Source organism: Carettochelys insculpta, chromosome 1 (genome assembly GCF_033958435.1).
Source record: "Carettochelys insculpta isolate YL-2023 chromosome 1, ASM3395843v1, whole genome shotgun sequence".
In the NCBI taxonomy this organism is placed as follows: Eukaryota; Metazoa; Chordata; order Testudines; family Carettochelyidae; genus Carettochelys; species Carettochelys insculpta.
The window spans coordinates 234,911,834-234,930,647 of record NC_134137.1 but is presented as its reverse complement, the minus strand read 5'-3'; the positions used below and the strand labels follow the sequence as shown (position 1 = coordinate 234,930,647).

Here is an 18,814-nt window from a genome sequence, read left to right as displayed (position 1 = left end):
GAACAACAAGAAGTCTGTGGCACCTTATAGCCTAACAGATATTTTGGAGCATATGCTTTCATGGGCAAAGACCTGTTTTGCCCACGAAAGCTTATGCTCCAAAATATGTTAGTCTGTAAGGTGCCACAGGACTTTTTGTTGTTTCTGAAGATACAGACTAACTCAGCTGCCTCTCTGATACTTGTCCTCAAATAAATAGTGAGTTTGGACGTTTGCCCTTAATCGTCATCTATAAGATTTTCAAAAGCTTCTTAATGAAGGAGCCTAAGAGCTACTTTCAAATGTGACTTAGGCAACAAGAAGGTGAAGTTTTTATGGTCCCTCGCTCCTTCATTACTGGAAAAAAAGCAATTTAAGTCCCTATGTCACTCAGACAATTTTGACAATGTTATTCTTGGACTACGAGGTGTCTTTTAAAATGGGCAGCATAATCATCTGCTGTCTCCCAGCTTTGTTATGAAGACAAATTCACAAATGTTTGTAGAGTACCATCCTCCCCCTGCACCGGAGGTAAAAACTGATGGGATGGAGGGCAAAAAAATGAAATGTGTACATGCAATTAAACTAGATCACAGAGTATATGAAAATTTTCTCCCCTTGATATTTTTCATCTTTTTTTCCCACTGTAAAAAAGTTAGAAAAAATTAAAAAGAGAGTGAGAAAGCAAGGGGGAAATTCAGGGCTTTTTTTCAACTGCAAAGGTGGGAAAAAGTAAAAAGTGAGAAAGTGGTACCTTCTTGTTGACACACTGCCAAAATACTCTCATGTACTCAAGTGAGAGAACAGAAAATACTCAGCCTTTTGCAATTCAGTCAAACATGGAAGGGATTTCACTGTTCTAGGAAAAGACGCCACCCTGGCCCCAGCATTGCCCCCTTCCCAGATTGCAAAGTCTGCAGCAATCAGTGGAAGGGGCCAGACTACATGATCTCTCAAGGTCCCATCCAGTTCTATGATAAAGCTTCTCAAGAAGTTGTTGAGAATATTTTATAGTTGAAAGTGTGAGGTGACCACCATATCAGGGTCACTCTTGCCTCCTGCTCTAATTACTGTAGAAGTGACTTGGAGGCGGATGAGGACAAAGAATTGGTAATATTTATCTACCATGGAGGACAAAGTGCTGCCCCTGCTCCACTGCCATGCATAATAACAGAATTGTTGATGGGCTTTCCCTGGCAGAGCTATACTTTTGTGACACTAGTATTTAAGCGTATTTTTCAGATGTCTACAATTACTGTATGTGGTTTAGAATCTAGCTCCCCCTTCCCTTACTGTGTCCCATGATACCCCTGCTCTGGGGGCAGTGCACACACTGAGGGGCAGGTGCCATGAATTCAGCATTTCTCCTGCACTTACCTGAACAAATCACACTGGCATCATTGTCATGTGAGCACTGTGAGGCCCCCAGTGGAGTGACAGGGCAATACCCCAAATGAGGTTCAATTCCTTTACAATGAAATGAGTCTGTCCAAACCAAGCCTGTTCCCTTCCCAAAATACCCGCCTCCAGGGGCTGACACAGCAAATCCACAGTCGAGCCGATGACAGAGAACGTTGGCATCTGCCAAATCCCAGCCTGAGTCACACAGGGTTCTCCAGTCACCACGAACCTGGACCTCAACCCTCCCTGAACACTCTGAGCCACCGTTCACCAGCCGGAAGCCTGTGAGCCCTGGGGAGAAGAGAGAAGGGATTTAGAGAGATGGAGCCTTAGAGCTATTTTATGGCAAATAGCTAAAGAAAGGGAAGTTGGGGTTAGGGTTTTCTACCCTCCTGGTTTTGCTGGGAGTCTTCTGGAATCAGGCCCTATCTCCTGGAGGCTACTGCAACTAAACCAGGAAATTCTGGGTGCTAAGGCTACATATAGAGTGTGCCAGTGTTTCAAAATAATTTATGCAATTTGTGCAACCCAAATTGCGTAAAGTATTTTGAAATTCCTCATTCTGAACATGGTGCTGTCTAAAAGGAAGGCAGTTCCGTCACAACGGGGGGTACAGGAACCAGAATAGCATGCCTGCAATAACAATGATATTTCAGGCTCTGCAAAGAGCCAAGGCATTGCTTTTTAAGGGTACATTTGTAACATGAAACAGCACCTGCAGTGTAAACATAGCCTAATAGTCTGGCAGTACAGCAGAGTTACAGCAGGATCCCTGCCTTCTCTTCACTCTGTGTCTCTGCGGTAAGCTTCCACCACTGTTCCTGTGGTCCCCATGGTGGGGTTGGGAGTAGTCTCTGCATTCTGCCTGTGCTTTTAGTATCAACTCCACCGATCACATTGCCCAGGAGCCATGGATCCAGTGCCTGGGGCCAGGGCCAGCAAAGTTTAAATTCTAGCTCCCTGACATCCCCCCACCAGAAGTCCCTATCACAGGGATGTGCTGGTTGCTTTTGGGAGCTGCCTGAGGTAAGTGCTGTCTCCTCCCACACTCCAACCCTCTGCCTCTAGTTTCCACACCCAAAAGACCTCCCAGACTCTGAATCCATACCCAAGCTCCTCAGCTCTGAGCCTGCTCTCATGCCCTAAGTTACTCTCAGAGCCAGACCTCTCACCTCCTCCTGCACCTCAACTCCCTCTGAGAGCCCACAACCTGTACCTCTTCCTGCATCCAAATTTCTTCCCGGTGTTAACACCCAATGCTCCTTCCCGTACCCCAGTCTCCTTCCCCAGGCTCACGCTGTAGCCCTCTCCCACATCCAAATTCCTTTTCAGAGCCTGCACACCCTTCTGCATCTCAGCCCTTCGTCCTAGACAGATGAAAGTAAGTGCGGGTGGTTGAGAGCAAGTGATGGAGGGAGGGTGGCTGGAGTGAGTGGGGCCTCAGAGAAGGGGCAGTACAGGTGTGGGGCAAGCATGTTCGGTGCCATCAGTCAGTTGGTAACACTAGGCAAGGGGATTTGACCCCATTCTAATTATCTTGGCTCATGTGCCTTTTACGAGAAGCTGATGCCAGTCTATTAACCCAGCTCCCTACAGGGTGAGCTGATTTTATGGCTGCTTTCTCCTCTAGAACACACATCACCAGGATTTTAAAGACTTTACACTGAATTCTCACATGAGCATATGACTCCGGCATCATTTGCGTGTGAGCATGTCTGACTGGCACGCGATATCCTGGCACAGTACGCATGGTGGGACTCATTCCCCTTGCACTGGAATGCTTCAGTCCAGATGGGTACACGTCCTTCTCCGAAGTGAGCTCCTCCTTTGACAGATAGAGCTGCTCCGCACTGCAGTTCATTACAGACGACACTGGCAGCTTTGAGATCGAAGTGTGAATCGCAAACTGTGTTCCATACTTCTCCATTTCTTATCTCCACACGTCCTGAGCAGGCACTATGTCCTCCAACCAGCCGGGGCTTAGTGTGTCCTAGAAAGTCAACGAAGGCAGGAATTTACAAAGGGATCTAGGGATTTAGATGCTCCCCTGCTAAAGCACTTTGGCTAAGAGCCAAGCATAGTTCAGCAGCTAAGCCCAGGGAGTAATTAGAGACAAAAGCTCAATATATATATATGTAACATTAGAAGGCAGAACACTGACAAGATAGCATGCAGTCTCTGCTCTACAGCCATGGCTGAGAGCCAGCTGGCTTTTAGTGCAGGTGGTGGAGTGCATGGCTTTAGCCCCTGTTCGCAGGTTCGTTCCCTCCAGCCGACAATCCTGCTCAGTTGTCCTCAAAAGTGAGCGCAGGTCCAGGATTAACTGCTGGGAGTCACCACAGTGCAGGGGAGTACGTAATCCCAGAGGCACTGAGACCGCAAAAGGGACTGAGTGAAGTCTCTGCTTTAAACACATAGCTGAGGAGTTACAGCCTCTTGGCTCATGTGGTAGAGTACCCAGCTTTAGCCCCCGAGGTTTCAGGTTCATTCCTTCCTGCTGGCAAGTGGTTTCATTGCCTCTGGGTCACATATAACAAATAGAAGGTGTTAGAATTAGATAACTTCTAATGTAAATGGATTGCTATGAAGTGAAAGATAAAAAAGCTAACGACATCAGGGAAAAATCATGGGTGGGCAGGCTAAGTAGAATAAGAAATAGATTTTTCAAGTATGTTACAAGGGCTATGTCTACACTAGCCCATATCTTGGAAATGGCCATGCAAATGGCCATTTCGAAGATTACTAATGAGGAGCTGAAATGCACATTCAGTGCCTCATGAGCACACCCGTGGCTGTGGCTGTTTGAAATTGCCGCTTTTTGCTGCTGCATGGCTTGTCCAGACGTCTCTTTTCGAAAGGACCCCACCAACTTTGAAATCCCCTTATTCCTATCAAGTCCTGTCTGGCCAAGCCGCACGGCCATTTCCAAGATTTGGGTGAGTGTAGACATGGCCAAACAGACAAACCATACTAGAAATGACGTAGTTGCCCTTCAACTGAAGATGGCACAGTTGTTCACAATGGTGCAGAAAAGGCAGAAGTATTCAATAAACAATTCTGATTTTGCTGAGAAGCAGGATATCATGTAAAGAGTATGAACTAATCCTCAGTCCATTGATAACTAAGGAGGAGGATCATTTACTGTGGCTAGACAATTTCCCATAATGGCAGCCTCAATAGTTGATAACAACCTTAGAATAACAGAAAGGTAAAGTTGGAAGGAACCTCAAAAAGTCATCAAGCACATCCCAGCACACCAAGACCGGTGTAAGTACAAGTAGGCAATCTCCAACAGCTGGTTTTATCATGTTTCAGTGCTTATGTGCCCTTATAGTTGGACCATTTTCATAATATTTAACCTGAAACCCCCTTGCTGCAATCTAAGATGATTGGGTTTGGTCCTATCTTTGGTGAACAAGGACAATAATTAACAAACAATCTTTCACATATTTGAAGACTTATCGGGTCCCCCCCATTCTTCTTTTCTCTAGCCTAAAAATGCCCAATTATTTCCAGATTTCCTCATAGATGATATTTTCTAAGCCTCCTTTTTGGTTTGTTTCTCTCTTCCGGACACTCAAATCTGTCCACAATTTTCTTCAGTGGTGATGTACAAAACTGGACACAGCTCTGGCTGTAGTGAGTGTGTGAGGGGTGACCGCTGCTGCTGCCCTGCATCAGCTCCCCTCCCCGCAATAATTTCCCCACCTGTTTCTCAGGAGAGGGGGTGGGGAGAGGCAGTACGATCCCTCACCGTTCCCTGTATATATTGGGCTGGGGAATTTACATCTGCAAGGACCTATAGATTTTAAATCTTTACAGTTTCAAACTCCTGGCAATGAGGAGCCTTTTACAATTTTTTCTCCTATCCTTTCATCTATCTTTAAACACTGGGAAGGTGCAGCAACCCCCTCCATGGTACCTCTGACCCCTGCCCACCTGAAGAGAATTTCAAGGTTTGTCACTTAAAGACTCGAAACAAGGAAAGGGTTAAGACCCCACCCATAGCTTCAATTGTGGGGGAAGCTGCTCAAGCATTTAGAATGAGAGGAAAATATTCTACTCTTCCTGGTGTTAATTTCAAAAGAATGTATTACTCCCATGAAGTGTTAAGAAGAGTTTAAAATGAAACTGATAATGAACCGGTAGCTGTGACTTTAATTACTTACTCTCAACAAGTTTCTCCAGAATGTGGCAGTCTCTGGGCCAGATCTACCGGTCACCAGATATTTGTAATTTTCTGATATTGGTTTGTATGAAACAATCTGGGACATGCTCTGGCCTCACGCTAATTCTGGCCAAGCCAGGAAGTTCCTCCCATTACCATACTATGAAGGATGGGAATGGTCTTCATAAATGCCTCACTCTCTGTGTATTTCTCCAAATACCCTGGCTGGCTGTCTGCACCTAGATTTTAGCCTAAGGGTTGTATTTTGTAAGGCTATATCTACACTTCAGAGCTATTTTGGGATACCAAGGTATCCTGAAATAGCTGTTCTGCATCTATAAATACACCACGTATTTGGAAATATTTTTTGAAATAACAACAGCATCTCCCTAGGACTCACCATAGGAGGGGTAAGGGATGCCTTGTAATAGCGCAGTGTTTCAAAATTCGGTGCTATGTAGACAGTGCCAAATCCCAAAACAGCTTAGTTCGTAATTAACTCAAAATAGGACATGCAATTTGTAAAGTATAAATTGAGTATCTTATTTCAAGTTTAGGGCACAGTGTAGTCCTAGCCTAAAACATTTCAGTGACTTAGGAGTTAATGTGCAATTTCAAAAATGACTCAAGACCAAATTATGAAGGGCATTTAGGTGCCTGGACATACAGGCAGATGCCAAGTACAAATTTCCAAAACTTCTGGGAATTTGACACTGGGCACATTTAAAAATCCCACTGGACACCGAGTTGCAGTTTGAGACAGTTTTAAGCATCTTTTAAAATCTGGACTATAGCCACTTAGGATCAATGACCTCTTCAAAGTCAATGCAAGTTGGGCACTGAACAATTGCTGGCCTCTTAAGAAACTTCAATGGGAAAAATCACGTAAGCGTTTTGAAGAGAAGTCAGTGATTACAAAGGAAACAGACACATCATTTGCAAACAGGCAAGTTAGCTAAGTCAATTATTTTCCTCAGTTTTTCCCCTGATAATGACCCAATTATTCCCAAGTATTTTCCTCCAAATTGGCAGCTATCAGCCACAGTGCCGGTGGGGCTGACAGCACCTCATGAGGAAACCTTCAGCCCTGCACAGTAGGCAGCTCCTGGCTAGGTCACAGGTCTCTCCCAAATGGGCCCCCACCTCTTGACACAGATACCACAGGTGGGCTAAGACCCTCCCTATGCTGGACTCACACTCTAAAAGTAACAGCAAAGTGGGAGCTCTTCAAAGGCAAAGGAAAGAGGTGGCCCTGGAACAACAGGAAATGTGGTAAATGGAACATATCACAGTCCCAAGGGGCCGTATTCCCAGCGGTCAGTGACATGAACAGTAAGAATTACTAGTCAGCGTTAACAGCGACAGCACTTGCTCTGGCTTTTTCTCATTTCTTGTTAAGGGCACACGCACACAGCACCCTGGGGGTTCAGGGCACTTTTGTTTTACAGGACCGAGGTGGCTGATTCTTACCTGAACACACCACTCCAGCATCCTCTGTGTGATCACAATAAGAAACATCCCATCCACTGTTCTCACAGTTCCAGACAGCAGACTCAGTACCACGACAGGCAACACGGCCCAGCCAAGTTTTGCCAGACCCTTGTCCAAAATGAGCTTCAACAGTGGCATTGACAGCAGATCCACATCTCAATTGCTTACAAACAACTCCAGCATCTGCCACATCCCAGCCATCATCACACACTGTCCCCCACTGATCTTGGTGTTTAACCTCCACTCTCCCAGCACATGGACTCCCTCCATTCACCAGCCTCAGCTCCTCAGCACCTGCAAAGAGAGAGAGAGAGAGAGAGAGAGAGCAGGGTCAGAGCAAGCAGGGAGCCCCGTTCCCAGTGTTATCGCAGCAGAGTCTGCATCTGGTAGCAGCAATCTGTGCCCCCAGCCAGGAGACTGGGATATGCCCAGAGCGGACTCATGGCACAACCTTTTCCTGTCTCAAGCCTCACACTCGGGCTCTCAGTGCTGCAGCTCTGCTATTTTTACCCCACTCTGGAAACTTGGGATGTTTTTACATGTCCCGTGAGAACCTGCTGAAACGTGCCAACTCCCTGACTTCCTCATATTCCAAAGGGCCCCATCTCCTGTCCAGTGTTCCCTTAATTCTTAATATCCACAGGCAGAATAAATGTTCCCATGTGTACCAAGGCATGAGCAACAGAAGGACGGGCTGCCAGCTGTGGGTGCTCTGCTAATCAGCTTGGTGGCACCTGCATCTCCCCTGGTTGGCTGCCCAACAGCTCAGCTGACAGAGAACAATGCTCCTGTCGCTGTCACTGGGGCTGAAACCAGCAAGATCCCACTCTTCCCTACAGTCTGTGGGTATGAGGCCTTTCTGAGTAAAGCTGGCTGCCACCTCTCACTGTCTGCAGTGAGACTGAAGCCCTCAGGAAATATGGCTGCTCCTGTAGGGCTGGGCGGGGTCCAGGGATTGCGAAGGGCATCACAGGTCCCACATCAAGGGAGTGGAGAGCAGGAAAGGAGCAGAGTGCTGGTGGGGGAGGGAACAGGAGGTAGCTGCAGAGGTTGCAAGGGAATGCAGGAGGCAGTGTGTGCGCAACCGGGAGAAGGAGGGAGTAGTGGTGGGTCTGGAGCTGTAGGGCAGGAGGGAAAGAAAAGAAGTCTGGACAGGGGGCAAGAAGAAGGGCTATGGGGTATAGAGGAGGGGTCTGGCTTGGAGGGCAAGAAAGAGGGTCTGGATCAAGTCAGAAGCAGGATGGAGAGGGTGAGATAGGGGTAGAGAAGAGGTGGTCTGGAGCATGGCCAGGAGGGAAGCAAGGGGGTAGTAGAAGTTGGGGTCAGGAGGCAGGGAAAGGGGTCTGCAGCGGGGGCAGCAGAGAAGTCTGGAGTGGGGAAGCAGAAAGGGAGGTAGGGAAGGGACCAAGATTATGGAATGGGGAGGCTGGAGGAGTGAAGAGGAAGTGGTGGTTGGTGGAGCAGGAGTCAGGAGGGGGTCATGGGGCAGGGACAGGAAAGAGGGGAGAGAAGATCTGGAAGTGGGCACAGGAGTGGTGGGGGCAGGAGGGAGGAAGGGGCATGGTGTTGGAGCAGGGGTCCAGCAGCAGGAATCTGGGGGTGGTCTGCAGTAGGGGAGGCAAAGGGAGAAGTCAGGGGGGAGAATTAGGAATGAAGGGGCAATTTGGAGGGAGTGGTAAGAGGGGTAAGCTGGGGTGAGGAGAGGAGAAGGTTTGGAAAGGAGGCAAAGAATGGAGGGTAAGGAAAGGGGATCTCCTGCAGGGTCAGGAGGGGTGAGTGAGAGCAGGATGGAAGGAAAAAGAGGAAGGTCTGGAGGGGGTGGTCAGGAGGGGTGGATGGGAGAAGAGGGCATGGAGCTCGGGCCAGGAAGGAGGGAGGAGAGTAGAAGGCATCTAGAGTTGGGACCTCATCATTTATGTAGTACAGGAGCTCTGGCTACTGTGACAGGCCCAGGGCAACTGCATCCAATAGTCTGGTGGAGGGCAAACGTGTCAGGAGCAGGGTGAACGGTTTTCTGTTTCCTGAAAAGAAGTGCCAGAGACAGATGCCACAAAAATCAAGACAGGCAGGCACCTGAGGCGAATTAACAGGTAGCCTGAAGCAGCCGATTAACCAGGGAACTGCAACCAGTGAAGAGCCAGCAGTTTCATCCTTCAGAAACCCCCCAGCCTGCCCCCTCCAGTGAGCTCCAACAGGCTTTGTTTCTTTGCTTCCCTCTGGGATCCAGGACAATACTCCTGCTACTGGCTTTTTCCCTCCAACAACTACAGTAAGGGCAACACCCTGGCCCCTGGAGTAGGAGCTAGGGAAACCTCTGGCTTAGTTCAGATTACCCGTGCCTATGCATCCAGTGCCTGGTGAGGTAGCTCCCACTGTCTGCAGCTGTTTTTACTACTTAATGGATACATGCATACATTGCTCTGTCTGTGGAGTCTAGGGAGTGCTTGGTACCACCAATGGCAGTGATGATGTCTGTGCTTTGCTTGCAGTCCAAGACCCTGTGATGGCAGCCACCAGCACCTTTTACAACAAAAATCCCAGCCCCTACTCACCTTACAGTTACCAAGCTGCTTGTGAAATAGACATTAGGGAAGGTTTGCCCGCTTTTGGAAATGAGCAAGATAGAAAATGCAAATGAAGCACAGATTTACATATCTTGTGCTTCTTCGCATATTGTTGCACGATCGCAGTTCAGGGAGAGGCTTTTCTGGAAGCAAAAACAGCCGTATAGACGGGGTTCCTTCAAAAACAAACCCCATTTTCAAAAGAACCCGTGTTCCTGAAACAAAATAGGAAGAAGGGTTCTTTTGAAAATGGGGTTTGTTTTCAAAGGAATCCCATCCAGGCAGCGGTTTTTGCTTCTGGAAAAGCCTCTTCCGGAAGCGCAATTGCAGGAGAATATGCAAATAAGGCCAAAGATATGTAAATCCATGCTTCATTTCCATTTTTGACCTCACTCATTTGCATTCCATTTCTGAACACAGAATGCAGTGTGGCTGCAGCCTCAGACAGTAATTTAAACTGGCAATTTGATGCCATGCTTCAATCTCCTGCCAGACACACGCACCATTCTCATACTGCTAACGCTGAGTCAATAGGTTTCACTCACTGTATTATTTAAATCTTATTTGAGTTCCACATTAGATTTTAACCTGATTTTGAACCAGCTTTGGAATCTTTGGACCACATTCATCCCCTAAGATGCACCAGTATATGCTGCTGTCACCCTTGCTCGGTCCTCCTGCTATTGTTACATTTACCAGGAGCCTGGCCACTGCACAGCAAACAGTAGGAAGCCCCTTCTATGCTGGAAGAATGAGAAAGGCCCTAAAACTTGGCAGTCAACTTGAGGCAATGATACCCATATGTCCACGAGAGTCACTAATAAAGCACCTCTGCAAAGCACCTTGTGTCTTTGCGGGCAGGCTTGCAAACCTAGTGAGGAGGGCTTTAAACTAGGTTTGTCGGGAGAAGGTGACACTAGCCCAGAGGTCAGTGGGGAAGGAGGAGGCACCAATCAAGTGGGTTTCCTGGGTGAAGAGGAGAAAGTGGGCCAATTGGCCCCTTCTCTAAGATGCTTGTACACTAATGCCAGAAGCCTGGGGAACAAACAGGAAGAATTAGAGGCCCTGGCACAGTCACACAAGTATGAGGTGGTTGGAATAACGGAGACTTGGTGGGACGGTTCGCATAACTGGAGCGCGGTCATGGAAGGTTATAAATTGTTTAGGAAGGACAGATGGGAGAAAAGGAGGGGGAGTTGCACTCTATGTGAGGGAGCAGTATGATTGCTCAGAGCTCCAGTATGAGGAAGGAGAAAATCCAGTTGAGTGTCTTTGGATTAAGCTTAGAGGTGGAAGTTACAGAGATTATGTTGTAGTTGGTGTCTGTTATAGACCGCCAGATCAGGGAGAGGAGATAGATGAGACTTTCTTCAGGAAGTTTAGTGAAGCTTCCAAATCACCGGCCCCGGTTCTCATGGGAGACTTTTATCATCTGGGCATTTGTTGGGAGACAAAGACATCAGGACACAGACAATCCAGGAAGTTGTTGGAGAATGTTGGGGATAACTTCTTGGTACAAGTGCTGAAGGAACTGATCAGGGGCCATGCGCAACTTGACTTGCTGCTCACAAAGAGGGAAGAACTAGAAGAAGAAATAGAAGTGGGTGGGAACCTGGGCTGCAGCGACCATAAGATCGTAGATTTCAGGATACGGACAAAAGTAAGAAAGGTGAGCAGTAACATACAGACCCTTGATTTCAGAAGAGCAGACTTTGACTCCCTGAGAGACTGGATGAGCAGGATCCCTTGGGAAACAAAGATGAAGGGGAAAAGAGTTGAAGAGAACTGGAAGTATTTTAAAGAAGTCTTACTGAAGGCACAGGAACAAACAATCCCGCTGCGTAGTAAGAAATGCAAACATGGTAGGCAACCAGGCTGGCTTAACAAGGAAATCCTTAGTCAGCTTAAATTCAAAAAGGATGCATACAAGAAATGGAAACATGGACAGATGACTAAGGAGGAGTATAAACATACGACTGGAGAAAGCCGGGCAGTAATCAGGAAAATGAAAGCACAATTGGAACTGCAGCTGGCAAGGGATGTGAAGAGAAACAAGAAGGGTTTCTACAGGCATGTGAACAATAAACAGGTTATCAGAGAAGGTGTGGAGCCGTTACTGGATGAGGAAGGTAACCTAGTGACAGATGATGCAGGAAAAGCTGAAGTACTCAATGCTTTTTTTGCCTCAGTCTTCACGGACAAAGTCAACTTCCCCATGACGGTCCTAGATGATGCAGTATGGGAAGGTGGAGGGCAGCCATCTGTGGGGAAGGAACAAGTTCTGAGCTATCTAGAAAAACTAGATGTGCACAAGTCCATGGGTCTGGATTTAATGCACCCCAGGGTACTGAGGGAATTGGCAGAGGTCATTGCTGAACCTTTGGCCATTATCCTTGAGGACTCTTGGAGACTGGGGGAGATACTGGATGACTGGAAGAAGGCAAACATAGTGCCCATCTTTAAAAAAGGAAAGAAGGACAATCCAGGGAACTATAGACCCGTCAGCCTTACCTCAATCCCTGGGAAAATAATGGAGGCAATCCTCAAAGAATCTGTTTTGGAGCACTTGGAAAAGGAGAAAGTGATCAAAAGTAGCCAACATGGATTCACCAGGGGCAAGTCCTGCCTGACCAATCTGATTAGCTTCTATGATGAGGTAACAAGCTCTGTGGACATGGGGAAGTCAGTGGATGTGATATACCTTGACTTCAGCAAGGCTTTTGATACGGTCTCCCACAACATACTTGTCCATAAGTTAAGGAAATATGGATTGGATCCTTGGACTATAAGATGGATAGAAAGCTGGCTTGATGGTCAGGCCCAATGGGTAGTGGTCAATGGCTCAATATCTGGATGGCGGTCTGTTTCAAGCAGAGTGCCACAAAGCTCGGTTCTGGGGCCAGTGTTATTCAACATCTTTATTAATGACCTGGATGAGGGACTGGATTGCACCCTCAGCAAGTTTGTGGATGACACAAAACGAGGGGGAGAGGTAGATTCATTGGAGGGTAGAGAGAGAATCCAGAGGGACCTGGATAAACTGGAGGACTGGGCCAAAAGAAATCTGATGTGGTTCAATAAGGAGAAGTGTAGAGTTCTGCACCTCGGGCAGAAGAATCCCAAACACTGTTACCGGCTGGGGACCGACTGGCTCAGCAGGAGTATGGTGGAAAGGGACCTAGGGGTTATGGTGGATGAAAGGCTGGATATGAGTAAACAGTGTGCCCTTGTAGCCAGGAAGGCTAACGGCATATTACGGTGCATTAGGAGGAGCATTTTGAGCCGATCTAGAGAGGTAGTTATTCCTCTTTATTCAGCACTGGTGAGGCCACATCTGGAATATTGCGTCCAGTTTTGGGCCCCCCAGTATAAAAAGGATGTGGATTTGCTGGAGCAGGTTCAGCGAAGGGCAACAAAAGTGATTAAGGGTCTGGAGCACAAGACCTATGAGGATAGGCTGAGGGATTTGGGCTTGTTTAGTTTACAGAAGAGAAGACTTAGAGGTGATTTAATAGGAGCCTTCAACTTCCTGAAGGGGAGCTCTAAAAAGGAGGGTGGGAAACTGTTCTCAGTGGTGTCAGGTGGCAGAACAAGGAGTAATGGTCAGAAGTTGAAGAGGGAGAGGTATAGGTTAGATATTAGGAAAAACTTCTTCACCAGGCAGGTGGTGAAGCACTGGCATGTGTTGCCTAGAGAGGTGGTGGATTCTTCATCCCTTGAGGTTTTTAAGTCCCGGCTGGACAAGGTCCTGGCTGGGATGATTTCGTGGGGGTTGATCCTGCTTGAAGCAGGGGGCTGGACTAGATGACCTCCTGAGGTCCCTTCCAGCCCTATGATTCTGTGTTTGTTGGGCTTCTTTGGACTCCATTTGGGATTCTAAAATTCTCTGTGGCAGGAGAAACCCTGAAGGAAGAGGGAAGGGCTTCTTCAGGACAAATCTTCCCTCTGGCACAGCTTGCAGTAAGCTCATGAGCACAGGGCATTGCACACAGCATTCCCCCACTCACAGAACTGGAAGGGACCTTTAGAGGTCATCAGGTCTAGTCCTCTGCCCTCACAGCAGAGCCTATCACCATCCCTCTAGGAGGAATCAGCTCTGGGTTCATCCTGCTCAGCTCACATACATGCAAAACTTCTACTGAGTTCAGGGAGTGAATGGGGCAAGGAGGAGCCCAGCCTCAGCTCTTGCAGCTGTGAGATTCTTGACCAAACAGACATTATTGACATACTTATTGGGATAAAATGTTAACGTGATGCCCAGCTAGGACTCTTGGCACCCAGGAACATTGATAACCCACTCAAATCCCAGCAGCATGAAGTGACTATCTGAACATGAGCTAAGCCAGCCAGACACCTACAGAAACTCCTTCCTGCCTGACTCTTACAATGCCTGCCATCGGTGTTCCCCAATGCCCCATTGAAAAGTGCATTTTGTAGTGTGCCAGCGAGTTAGCTCAGTGATTTGAGCATTGGCCTGCTAAACCCAGGGTTGTGAACCCTATCCTTTAGGGGGTCATTTAAGGGTCTAGGGAAAATAGGTTTAAACACACAAAAAAAGGGATGGTGCTTGGCTCTGCCAAGGGGCCAGGGGACTGCACTCAATGGAGGTCCCTTCCAGCTCTATGAGGTGTGTATCCAAAAAAAAACCAAAACGTTGTCAAATCTGGGCTACTGTGGTCCTAATGCTAGACTAAGTTTCAGAGTGCTGGCATCAACCGTGGCCTATATCAGAGGGTGTTCCCACTTTGGCCCACATGCTGATCACATGGGGAGAGAGGTGATCCCTCAGGGAGGCTGGTCCCAGGCCATTTCGGACTTTTTATAAAGCATCATCAACATATTGAGTCCACCCAGAGAGAGACAGCCTGGGCAGCTCCTGCAGCACAGCTGTAACATACTCCCAGAAACATGCCCCGTTCAGTAAATTAGCCACTGCCAATTGCGTCAGTTTCAGCCTCTGACTAGTTCTAAGGTGCAGCCCCACACAGAGGTCACTGCAATATCCTATTCTCAAGGTAACAGGCATGTGGGTAACAGGGGCAAAATCGAATCCCAAAAATTAACAACCTCCAAGACAGCCACGGATGGTAAAAGTGGACTGTAAAAATTGTCACTCTACTTCCAGTTAACTCTCTGCAGGTAAAGCGCAAAAGAGACTTACCTGCTAAATCCTGACTTGTGAGGAGGAGAAGCCACAGCACTGGCAGAGAGAAAAGTCCCTTCATTGCCGGTCTGGCCTGCTGTACCCCACTCACTGCACTGGCTGCACTTCAGGACCTGCCAGGGCTCCTCTGAGTCTGACAAGTGACAACAAAGCAGTGGAAGGGAAATATATAGATTCAGAGGCTGCCATCAGCTGCGGGAAGGAGCCAATAGCAAACCCAGCTGCCTTTTTAGTTGTTATCAGTGGTTTTATCTGTCACTTTATGCAGCTAAAACAGCCAATAAAACATGAAACCAACAAACATCTCCATATATGAGTGAGGAGCCCCTCCCGACGTCAGGTTTCCCAGAGTCTCACACCATGGGCTACACCCAACCCCCGGCGAGGGAGGGAAAAGTTTGGTACAAACTGTACCAGTGTTGTTTCTCACCCTGGTAGGGGCTGTGCGGTACTGAGCACCAACTGGGGGACATTGGAGGATGATTATTTTGTAAACTCGGGAAGAAATCCCCTGTGTCGAAGCTGATCAGCACAAGACCAATCCCCAGTGCAGAACGTGCCCTCGTGGAGACAAGGAGAAGTTGGTAGAACCAAGTTGTGTCACTCAGAGCAGCTGTTGTGCAGGAGGAATTGTCCAGCACCGCCTGTTATATTGACAGTTCTTCTACTAACAGTTCTTGGGGTTTCCTGCCGACACCATGAGCCTTAGTGACACAGGTGGAGCTTGGGGCCTGCTGAGTAGGCCACGTCCCTCTGCTCCAGTACCAGCAGGCCCTGTGCACATCACCCCCTTCAGTGCTGTCAGTAGGGGGAGGGCTTCTCAGAAAGAAATTTACTAGGCCCTTAAAGGAACAGGCACAAGGCCGGGGCTCGCAGCACAGAGCAATGACTGGCTGACACCCACCTCCATCAGACTCTGTCTGCAGAGACTGTTCCAAACACCTGGGTTACGGGAAATGTCTTCACCTCGTTACCCGGGTGTTTTCTCCCCCACCGCACGTCCTGTGTGGAGAAACTCCCACAAAAACCTGCAGTGATCACCTGATCCTCCTCAAAATCCCTACCTGAGACTGCGCTGTGCTGTGTTTCTGGGCACCGCTTGGCCGTGACCAGCTGGGCAGGTCGGGAGGTGTGACTGTGCCTCTTGCCCTCCCTTTCCTCTCTTTACTTTTAGTGACCTTCCCGTCCCAGTGCTGCCGGACCCCTCACTCGGCCCTTCCCCTACTTAACCAGCAACGGCACAACAGGAAATGGCACCAGCTGCCACCAGGTGAATTCGCTTCTCTGTTATTTCTCTCATCTCCACTCCTGTGTCTGTTTTTGGGTCTTTGGGACTGTCAGGCCCCAGAGCTGGGAGTGTCTGCGACTGAACGGCCTTTGCGTGCGACACAGGTATAAATGGAATGACAGTTTGATTATGAACGATAATTGGTCCGTCTCCTGCTTTGTTAACAGGGGGGTTAAAGAGGAAAGAATCCGGCTGCACCAGTTAAAATACAAATCAACCTGGCTTAGATGAGATGTGAAGGCTGCTATGAAACGTAGTAAATTACTTGCCCAGGCCACTAACAGCAGGTTCCTCACTCAGGGAGCTCTCTGAGATCCTTCTGAAGTGCATCAAACACATAGGATCAGAATCAGGAAGACTTTGTTTACCACCCAATTACAGCCAATTGTAAGTACAATTACACTAAAACACAAACTGGCAACTCAACCAGGGGCAGATTAAGGTTTAGAGGGGCCCTCAGCCAGACCAGTCCCGTCCCTGTGCTGCTCCTTCTGCCTACAGCATTGCCTGTGGGTCCACCTCATTCTTCCCCTTGCTCCACCTCATTCCACCCACAGCCCACCCCATTCCACCCTGCACTGCGTCCTCACAAGCCCTTTGCTTCTTTCTACTCCCTACTCACTGCAGCCCCCCGACTGCCCTGTGGCCACAGCAGAATGTGAGAGCTCCCCAGGCCTGAGGTCCTGGAAGGAAGCTAGAACTCCTCCAGTTCCAAGGAGTGCAGCTGAGGTCTGGGTGCTGGGCATTCTCCCACTGGGGCTTCTCCTGGGAAGCGAACTTAGGATCCAGGGACTTGCTGCAACCATTGCATCTGCGAGGGCACAGGACGCCTCTTTTTACAGGTCCCACCAAGTGGCCATGGCCACTGGGCTTGGGCCCCATTGGGCTCACAGCTAGTCTGCTACTGAACACCAGGAAACAGAGGGGTCATGTACTTGTAACTTTATGGTGACTTTTCACACTAACGAGGAGGAGCACAGTGAGTGGAGAGCACCAGAAGTGGGCAGTGTCAAACTGGTTTCCCCTTTCCTGTCATCCTGATGAATGTCCCAACTTGGGGTAAGGGGTGCCAACTCTCCAGCATTGTCCTGGGGTTTCTTGGAATTGGCATCAGTCTCCCAGGGACTAATGAATGCGATCCTGGTGAATTTAACAGGCTCTATTTGGGCAATGACATGACATCACATGAGGAGAAAAGCATCTCCTGGAATAGCTCCATTGAGAGTTGACAGCACGTCCTTTTTTGACTGTAGACATCTTTTTCTACCCTTTGTCTTAATGTCCCACACATGCAGGACAATTGTTGATTTTGGTCTCAGCCCCCAGGCCAGAATTGTCATTCCAGGGGCAGGAAGTTTGGTTTATTAGCTCTTTGTTTCAATGATTTCAACACACAAATGTGGTTTCGTTACACAAATTCCCGAGAGAGCCATTAATTCCAGCATCTGCAGTGGCTGAGTGTACTCCAATGTACACACAGGAAAATATTTTAAAATCTCATGGCATTAGGGTAAGAAGTCACACTAACTCCTTTGCTGCACAGGCCTAGAACGACTAAAAAGCCCATCAGAACATAAGAACAGCCATACTGGGTCAGACCAAATGTCCATCTAGCCCAATATCCTGTCTGCCAACGGTAGCCAATGCCAGGAGCCCCAGAGGAGGTGAACTGAAGACAATGATCAAGCGATTTGTCTCCTGCCATCCATCTCCCGCCTTCGCCAAAAGGCTAGAGACCATACCTTACCCCTTGCTAATAGCCATCTATGGACCTAACCTCCGAACATTTATCGAGCTCTTTTTTAAACTCTGTCAGAGTCCTGGCCTTCTCAGTGTCCTCTGGCAAGGAGTTCCACAGGTTGACTGCGCATTGTGTGAAGAAATACTTGCTTTTATTAGTTTTGAACCTGCTACCCATTAATCTCATTTGGTGTTCTCTAGTTCTTACATTATGGGAACAAGTAAATAACTTTTCTGTATTCACTTTCTCCACACCACTCATGATTTTATATACCTCTATCATATCGCCCCTCAGTCTCCTCTTTTCTAGACCGAAAAGTCCCAGTCTCTCGAGCCTCTCCTCATACGGGATATATTCCAAACCCTTAAGCATTTTAGTTGCCCTTTTCTGAACCTTTTCGAACGCCAATATATCTTTTTGGAGGTGAGCAGACCATATCTGCATGCAGTACTCAAGATGAGGGCATACCATAGTTTTATCCAGGGGTAGTAAGATATTCTTCATCTTATTTTCTATCCCTTTTTTAATTATTCCCACTGTGCCTCTGTTCATTATCAAGCACACCTTAGTTGTTACAAAAACAGTCATGTAACCCCCCTGACATGTCTTGCATTGCAGCTCTTTTAGCTTCTCTTTTACTTTCTAGAAGCATTTTGATATGCTTTAACATGTTATATGTAACCTAACCTTGCACACTCAGGTTAGGCCAGGTAAGTGTTTTACAGAGACCTCAAAAGGTAAATATAAACAGGGATTTATCATGAAGTGAGTGTGTTTCTAGTGGGTCCTGCAGGGGTCACTTCTTGGAATTTTGTAACTTAAATTTTTTTTACCAATGATGAATGTAAACAAAAACTCATCGCTGATAAAATTTGAAGATGAGAAAAGCCTGAGGGGAACAGGAAACAATGAAAATTTAGGTCACTGGTGCAGAATGATGTAAATTTCCTGGTGATTTGGACACAAGAAAATAACGTGTTCGAATATCACCAAAGCAAGGAACAAAGGATGCAGAACA

At 47.7% G+C, this 18,814-nt stretch overlaps 1 protein-coding gene across 1 annotated transcript; it reads right to left on the bottom strand.

Moving 5' to 3' along the window:
• Positions 1–1,647: 1,647 nt before the first annotated feature.
• LOC142013846 (scavenger receptor cysteine-rich type 1 protein M130-like) lies at positions 1,648–14,828 on the bottom strand. Its single transcript, XM_074995805.1, has 5 exons — positions 14,765–14,828; positions 7,019–7,333; positions 3,101–3,370; positions 2,653–2,747; positions 1,648–1,671 (listed from the first exon to the last, which is right to left on the bottom strand). Exons 1-5 carry the CDS (start codon positions 14,826–14,828, stop codon positions 1,648–1,650), a joined length of 768 nt encoding a protein of 255 aa, XP_074851906.1.
• Between the last annotated feature and the right edge of the window lie 3,986 nt (positions 14,829–18,814).

Excerpts from the sequence above, each read along its gene's own strand:
- LOC142013846 (XM_074995805.1), bottom strand. The coding sequence starts at position 14,828 with ATGAAGGGACTTTTCTCTCTGCCAGTGCTGTGGCTTCTCCTCCTCACA. Across the intron at positions 7,334-14,764 it reads CACAAGTCAGGATTTAGCAG|GTGCTGAGGAGCTGAGGCTG; the intron begins GTAAGTCTCTTT and ends CTCTCTTTGCAG. Across the intron at positions 1,672-2,652 it reads GCCTGGGGAAGGAGACTGGG|GGCTCACAGGCTTCCGGCTG; the intron begins GTACGGGAAGGA and ends TCTTCTCCCCAG.